At 43.4% G+C, this 8,348-nt stretch overlaps 1 protein-coding gene across 1 annotated transcript; it reads right to left on the bottom strand.

Annotated features, from left to right (window-relative positions):
• Positions 1–4: 4 nt before the first annotated feature.
• On the bottom strand, positions 5–8,073 carry IA-2 (tyrosine phosphatase IA-2; the record flags this gene model as incomplete). Its single annotated transcript, XM_017633960.1, is given in 14 exon segments — positions 5–533; positions 1,281–1,447; positions 1,521–1,718; positions 3,121–3,342; positions 3,436–4,003; positions 4,076–4,159; positions 4,225–4,702; positions 4,705–4,795; positions 4,797–5,050; positions 5,053–5,143; positions 5,146–5,363; positions 5,366–5,646; positions 5,779–5,836; positions 8,020–8,073. Coding segments are annotated over 14 exon segments (3,293 nt in total), but the record flags the coding sequence as incomplete, so codon positions are not given.
• Between the last annotated feature and the right edge of the window lie 275 nt (positions 8,074–8,348).

The following is an 8,348-nucleotide window of genomic DNA, read 5'->3' on the forward strand; positions in this document are numbered from 1 at the left end:
TCTTCGACGACGACTTCGCCTCCGCTTTGCCTCCTCCTCCGCTCTTGTCACGCTCTTTGTCGCCATTCTTCTGCTGCTGTTGCTGTTGCTGTTGATGCTGCTGCTGTTCTTCCTTTTCTTTTGTTGCCGGCGCCGCTGCTGGCGTGGTAGTTGATTTCGCCGCCGACTTGGATGTTGTGGCCACCACTGCTTCTTCACTATCCGCTTCCTCTTCTTTCAAAGTGCCAGTTGTTTCTTTTGTTTCCAATTCGCGTTTCTCATTCGATTGATTTGCTGGTAGCGCCTTCAAAATTGCATGCACTTCTTCTGCCACCGCCATCAGTACGAATTCGAATTGTTGCCGCGTAGCGACGAGTCCAGCGCGTTGATCGCGCAAATGTTCCAGCGTGGCTGCGATATCGATCTCGCGCGCCCCCTTATTCATGCGTCCCAGCACGAGATCGAGCAGGATGTAGGCGCCAGTGCGACCAGCACCAGCGCTGCCGTGCACCACAATCGGACAGGAGCGGCCGCGATAGGACTTGTTCACTTTTCTGAAATTAGGCGATGGATAAGGGAAAATATATTAGAAAATTCTTCATATTTCGCTGTATTTTATTATCATTATTCCGCCGTTCACTACATTCCTTTTTTCTCAACATTTTACTTTTATTTTGACGTACTTTTATACCTCATTTCATTCCCACTCTCATTCCTATTTCTATTTTAATTTTGATTTTTTCTTATCTCCTTTCTCAATCTGATTGCCATTCTCGTTTCCATTTTCATTTTTGTCCTAATTTTTTCCCCATTCTCTTTCCTGTTATCATCTTACTTTCATTCTGATTCTCATTCCCATTTTCATTAATTCCTCTGTTCTATCCTAATTTTTATTCTCATTCTCCATCTTATTTCCATTTCCATTCCCATTCTCATTCCGTTTTTTCATTTCTATCCTCATTTCTCTCCGCATTGTTTTTCTCATTCCCATTCTCAGATCATTCCTACTCCTATTCTCATCTCTCATCTCTCCTTCTCGTTTTCATTTTCATTATCATCCTTATTTTTTGTCTCATTCTAATTCTCACTCCCACTCCTTCTCTTAGTATCATCATCATTTTAAACTTCATCCTCATCATAGCTCTATCTCTGCTTCTATTTCAATTTCTCATCTCTCGCTGATTTCTTTTGTATAACTTTATCGATTTTGATTATCTAATTCTTAACGTTTTCTTCCTTGACTCTTTCTCTTTCTTTTGCTTCTGCTCACGAATATTTCGTTACATTCATTCTGCTCTTACCTTCGGAAGTCCAACAGCGCTTTAGCTTGCGTCGGCACGCCACCTTGAGGCCAAGAGAGGAAGTGGAACTGTGTCACTGTACGGGTTTCGCTTGTGCGCAAATTTTTCAAATAAAAAGAGCGCACTAGGTAGTCATCACACCAGATGTGTTCGCTCACCAAGTGAACCTGAAATATGCAAATAATACAAATATCAAAAGAGCTCTACTTTATCTTTAATGTATTCTCGCCATGCACACACCTCATAGATATGATAAACCTCAGCGCCCTCTTCCGGCCAATAGCGTGCGCATGCGATCTCACCATTCTCTTGTAGGCGACACAATGATACAATCACCACAGCGCCTTGTTCCCAAATCATTTGCCAAAAGTGTGCCAGAGTTGTTGGTAAGGGGCCTTGTGCGGCAACGTAGGCCGGTGCGCGTGGATCGTGGTCAGTCTGAAAGTGTAGAGAGGGAGAGAGTATAAGAAGAAGTATCGATGGTCAACTATCAATTTATGAACAATAACAATTTGCAAGTAACTGTAAGTGTGATAAACATATGGCGAATGATGTACGAATACAGAATTCGGAGGGCTTGTGCTTATCATGTGAAAGCTCACAATTATAAACGCAAACTAAAACCTTTGCATTAAAGTCTTAAAGTTTACAATTCTTAACGGAAATCTTTAAAATATATGTAAAAGCTTTAACATTTGAATGAAAGCTCACTTGAATATTGTGTGAAATTTCGCCACAGTTGTGTGGAAGTTCGTGCTCATAAGTAATTGCTCTAAAGCGACTGTGAAAGCTCCCAAGTCTGCGTAAAAGCACCCCATTTTGAGTGGAAATCGTCACTCTGTGTTATGTGAGGGTTCACAATTATAAACGTAAACTGCAACCTCAATATTTAAGTATCGTCAGTTAAAAATTTTTAGTGAAATCTTTAAAATATATGTGAAAGTTTAAAAATTTTGATGAAAGCTTATTTGAATATTGAGTGAAATCTTACCCTCACAAGCAAAAATTAATAAAAACGTGTGCGAAAGCTTAAATTTTTGGGCGAAAGTTGACACTTTGGAGTGAATGTTAACAATTCTGACTGAAAGCTAACTCTTCTTAGTGGATAGCGTAGCATAAGAAAACTTTCCAAGCTTTTCAAATGTAAGCATCTTGATTGAAAGCTTTTTAATGCATGTCAAAGCTTTCAATCGTGTGAAAGTTCGGGTTAATAAGCAACAGCTCTACTGTGACTGTGTATGTTCTGAAGACCGTGTAAAAAATTAAAATTTTTAGTGAAAATCGCCACCATAGTGCATGTGGAAGTTCACAATTTTGAGTGAAAGCTTATTTTTAGTTGTAATTTGTTGATACTCTTTGACACGTTTTTGTCAAAACGATCGTTTTGATTAAAACGATAATTTGACTTACCGAACAGGGCTTAGTCTACCGAAGTTGGTATAAGCGTAGCCTGAGCGCATGCCCAAGACCCAACTAGTGATGATGTTTAGTACCGAAGTGCAAAGTAATTAAATCGCGATTTAGCAAAACGTATTACCAGTACGTTTAACTCCTACTCTACCATACAAACTGTTATCAATAGGAAACTCAAGTTCATGAAAACTACACTACGGCGGCCTGCTCCCTTATTCTGACCTCATCTGAAATAAGATTCCATCTATGCTAAGAACAATCTAACCAGAGAGATTTTGTCTTAAAAACCTTTTTAATAGCTATCTGTATTTCCAAATTTTTCATTCAAGAATCATATATTGCCTGGATAATCTTTAATAGCTCCTAATCAATCTTCTTATTTACCAACTCGACTTTAAACGATCTCTATTTAGAATATAAAACTTACAATTGTCGATGCATTGATGTAATCCAAACCTTCGGCGTTGGCCAAATGGTTGAGCACGACTCTTGAGTGGTCATAGGGCAGCGGAGCGCCTGGTCGATTCAAATTTACGCATTGCGGCTGTTGTGCTGCATCGCGTGCGCTCGGCTCGGCTTCATAGCGGCACAAGGCTTCCCATTCCCGTTGCAAACGGCCTTTATTGCGCAAATGATCTTCCATGTAAGACTACATAGAAAGAGAGAGAGAGAGAGAGAGACAAAGGGAAAGTAAATTAAAAAAATGCTGGACCACTTCCTCAAACTTCCAACTTCAACTCACCAACACCATATGTCCGGTCGAGATATCCATATTTGTCATCGCCGGTTCCTCGCTCCATGAAGAGGTGCTCGAACGCGACGAGGGCGGGCGATCATTTTCCTTACTCAACGACGTTATACGACCGCTTGGCACCGGCTCTGGTGCACTGCCCTTGCCCGCCATGCGTGCACGACACAAATCCTGATAGTCTTTGCTGCAACTCTCTGCGCCAGCAACGCCTGACTGGAGACCACCCAACTTGTCGCGTTTCTTGTCGTGTCGCTTAATCAGTATTAGCGTGACGAAGATAACAATGAACGCAGCAGCGCCAGCACCGGCAAACATGTAAGCCATAATGTGTGTCACATCGGGTCCCTGCTCGGCAAGTTCAATGCGCGACGCTGTAACGCCATCCAAATCGTCCTTGATTTTGTCGCCAACGCCAGCATGTAGCACCGTGACACCTATGCGGCGTAGAATGTTATTCTTGACGCCACGATTGTCGTTAATAATGCGCGCTATATCGGCGGCGGTCTTGTGTTCGGGGTTGTTTGAGTCCACCCGGAAAGAGACTTCGTGCGGTTGAACGCTGTGGAGAGAAGAGAAGAGCAAAGAACGATTATTTTTCAAGCAGAGGGAGCTAAGGTGAAATGTGACTTACGTTAAATAGGTGAAGTATCCTTGCATATGTAGTATATTGGCCAGTTCGTTCATGATGCGCACACCGTCACTCCAGCTGTCGATGCTGCAAAGGTAACACAAAAAGGCGTATACAATGTACAATGGCTATAAGTACTGCGTAGCACTTACGGGTTCTTAACGAACACATGCGCAAATTCAGTGTCGACAGTGTGCGGAGCATGATCTTCATCGGAATGTTCCTTCAGCACCTTCTTCATTTTGCTGCTCTCCTTACTGCCTCTAATATGCGCCGGCAACACCTCTTTGTTCTCTGCCTTCACACCTTCACCGGTCTTATTCAGTTTTCCCGCTGACTCTACGGAATTGGTGGCGGTCCGATCATAGGTACCCGGTTTTTTCACATCCAAACGCTCGTGTCGCGTAAAACCGAACATGCTGGCGAGTATTTCACGTGCTTTGGCTTTGCGTGCCTCCTCCTCATCCTCGGGCACATAGACTAGACCTCCCTCTGTAAAGACTGGTCTCGGCTTCTGTGCATTACGCGCATAAGTGTTTGAGGAGAGCATCGCTTCCTCTTCGAACGGCGTCAATGAGTTGCGTATGAGACTCTCCTCGAAAGCCATTTGCTTGCGTTCGGACTCGCTGGCTCATCGTCTGGACTTGTGCGTTTGTAGCCCGGCAACAGCAGAGTATCGGTTTCATCTATGGCATTTTCACTGAAATCCCGCGCCAATAATGGCTTCCTGTTGTAAACCTTGCTCGGCTGCCAACTCGCGGAAGAATGAACTTTGCACTGGTTTACCATTATCTGCGCTGGCCTTCTTGCCTGAGAGCGTTTGAAGGAGGCAAAATGTCTCGGGGAAGTAGAGATCATTGGAGTCATTCGACAGCTCATCGGGCACATAAATCGGCGCTGGTGGCGGTGGTGCTGGTGCCTTCGCCGCAGCTTCCCGTTCGCGCTCAACCACTTGTTCCAACTTCTCTATCGCGCTCTCGGGTTGCGTTGATATGGCTGCGGATCCGGTTCAGAGGCAGCCAAAATCTGGTAGAGTTCCAAGCGATTACGCGCGGCATTCGCCTGTGCTGCTGTGCTTCGATTTCGGCTGCGCGTTCATTTGTTCACGTTGTGCGCGCGCCACGTTCCTTCTCTAATAAGACATCCATTACATTCGGTGCCGTTTGAGGAAGAGGATCCTGTGCATCTAATTTACCGAAATGCGCCAGTTCGAGTGGATCATGACGGAGCTGACGGTCCTGCAGTTGCAACTCATGCAGTATGGTGTTGAGGCTGTTGCCTTCTCTAACGGCTGTTGCTTCTTCAGCCGTGGATAGAAGTAACCTTCGTCAACATAATCCTCCTCGGGTGGTGCGAAGCGTACGAATGCCATAGCGCCAGCGGGGTCGATATCGGTTGGTGTGGGTGCGAGGTTTGCGCAAAGGTTCGGTGGTAGCTGAGTCTGTTTCTGGAGCGAGTAGAGGGTACCCTGAATGCGACATTGCACGTAGGGGTGATCCCAGCCGAGTCCGGCGCCTTGCAACTCCTCCAACATGGTGGCGAGGGTGCGAGATTGATCCTCCGTGAGGGGTGTTCTGCGTGAAGCGAGGGAGTAGACAGAGGAAAAGATAATTCAATTTTCTCTTTCAGAATTGGTAGATGAGAATGAATAAAGGATGGTGAAGAGGGTCGTGAATATTGTACACTGAAATGAGGGAAGTACTTACTTTTCAATGTCCTCAACATCTACGCCAGTTGTCGGTATGCATTTTCCAAATATGTTATCTGTTGTAGAAGAACGTAAGAAAATTTGAATTGCGCGGATACTTTTCATTGATACGGTGTATGTATATACTGGTATTAAACTAATACAATCTTTTAACCAGCCTTCGATGGATGTTTTTCAAGAAAAGAATACTGGAACACACCTTAGGATCCAACCAGCTTCTTGTGAGAGTGTATAGTATACCTCAACTAAGCGTTAAGTAAAGTTATTGTAAACTAGGCATAAGGCGATTTGTTTCTATACCATAAGTGGCAGACTTATGGGTCTAGCCCGGAGTTATGACCGCCCAGGACACCATCTTGTAAATGGTTAGCGAGAAAACTGTACTGGTTTTAATAGCCACTTAGCCGTCTGAATATTTCTTTCTTAAACTGCTCGAGTTAACAAGCGATATGTTCTTTGTGCTATCTTAATATTTTAAACAATATTAATGAAGAGGCGGTGAGTGCCGAGATGGAAGTTGTGCAGTAAGGCAAAGTCACTGTCCGAGAGTTAGGCTAGGAGGGAAGCGACAGTTAAAGTTCACTAAGACTTTGCATTATGATGCCGAGGAGTGGATTTCCCCAGACCTACCCCTAAAAGTTTTTAAATCATCCTGACTCTCGGCCGAACCCTAATAGATACTCTAACGCAGTAGTCCGGCAAAAATCTGAAACGCATTCTCCACAGCGCGAGCCGTTCGCAAAGGAGTTTCTGAACGGATTCTCCTCTGCAGGAATCGTTATTCAGGGCTCCGGTTAATATGTTAGGGTTTGGCCGAGTTTCTCCTCCGACTTGCGGCGTGCGCCTTGATATAGTCACACTTTCCTCTACGCTGTCCATGGAAAGCACGGGAAACTTTTTTTCCAAAAAGTTCCTCAGTAAACTTCTTGGAGGGGAGTGGAAACAATGCGGAACGGAAACAGTGACGAGTCTAAACTTCTGCTTAGTTTCCATAGAAAACAAAGAGGAATGTTTATACATTGCTTCCAAATGGAAACTTTCCATATCATCCTTGAGAGTATGAGTAGAGTAGACTATGACGAGGTACGAATAGCAAATACGCTGCCTGCCAGCTGAGCTATTCAAGTACGGCGGCGAGGGGTTGACAAGGTGCATGCATAAACTCTTAAGCATGCAGAATATGGTTAGATGAACGCATGCCCGACGACTGGCCCAATCCACATGAAAGGCGACTCGCCATTTATAGCATAGGTTACAAGGTCTTATCGAGCGTATTGTGTGAAAGGCTGAAGCCCACCGGCAACGAACTGATTGGGCCTTATCAGCGTGGCTTTAGACCTGGCAAATCCACCATAGACCAGGTATTCATAATATGCCAAATTTTGGAAACGACTCGCGAGAAAAGGATCGACCATCTATTTGTCGATTTCAAAGCCACTTTCGAGGGCACTAAAAGGAGTTGCCTATACGCTGCGATATCTGAATTTGGTATCCCCTCGAAACTTATTTGCTATCAAACGGGGTTTCAGATAGGGCGATTTCTTTAATCGGATGTTGGAGAAGATAATAAGACTTGCAGAACTGAACCGCTCATGAACAATTTACCCTTTTACAAGATGGATAAGGAAGCAAAGCGATTGGGTCTGGTGGTAAACAAGGACAAGACGAAGTATCTCCTGTCATCAAGCAAACAGTCAGCTCATTCGCGTCTTGGCACCAACGTCACTGTTGATAGTCATAATTTAGAGATATAAGAGCATTTCTGGACACCGACGCTCCAGCTCTGAAAGTATTCAACTCGGAATCCGCTGGTGGTAGCAGAGGAAGAGGGGGGCCCCCATAGCGATGGAGAGACCAAGTGGAGAGGGAATTGCCTTCGCTTGGCATTTCCAATTGATGTCAGTTGTCACAGAAGATAAACAACTGGCGCGCTTTGTTGAACTCGGCCAAAAAGTACGAGTAGAGTACATACATAGTTATATACATACATACATACATATCGTCACCTGAAATGCGAAAAGCCGTGAATAATAAAATTTGTTTTTTTTTTTTTTAAAAAATTGGTGTGAGGACTTGCAATTCGATGTAATACATCATAATCAATCAAAAAGGTAATTTAAGAATTTTTGTTATTTAGTTACAGCCTTTTGCAATTCAGGTGACAATATGTAGAATCAATATTTTTGCAGTGCACAAAAACACAATTCCTAAAAAAGTTTGCTTTTTAAATTGAGCTTACCATCGAAACAGACTTCGCTACCCTGAAGGCAAAGCGTCCGCACAAAATGACAGCCTGCAAGAAATTCAAAAAAAAAAAACCAAATAAATTAGAAAACCTGATATAAGCCGAAAGCTTTTAGTACATTCATTCAAAGAGCTATTTTTATTTAGAAAAAGAAAAGTGTTAAATCACTGTGCCTACAGAGTTTTTGTGTGTGGTTGAATAAATTAAGTGAAATGATAAATTGTTCTATTAAGCGAATTATATTCCTTTTATGTATAATTTATTTTGACTTTTATGCTTACATAGGAAGTGGGAAAAGTCACAGCTGCTGGTTTTACTCAGTT

The sequence above is a fragment of the Rhagoletis zephyria genome, unplaced genomic scaffold, assembly GCF_001687245.7.
Source record: "Rhagoletis zephyria isolate East Lansing unplaced genomic scaffold, Rhagoletis_zephyria_1.1 Rzeph_scaffold_12553, whole genome shotgun sequence".
Classification (NCBI taxonomy): domain Eukaryota; kingdom Metazoa; phylum Arthropoda; class Insecta; order Diptera; family Tephritidae; genus Rhagoletis; species Rhagoletis zephyria.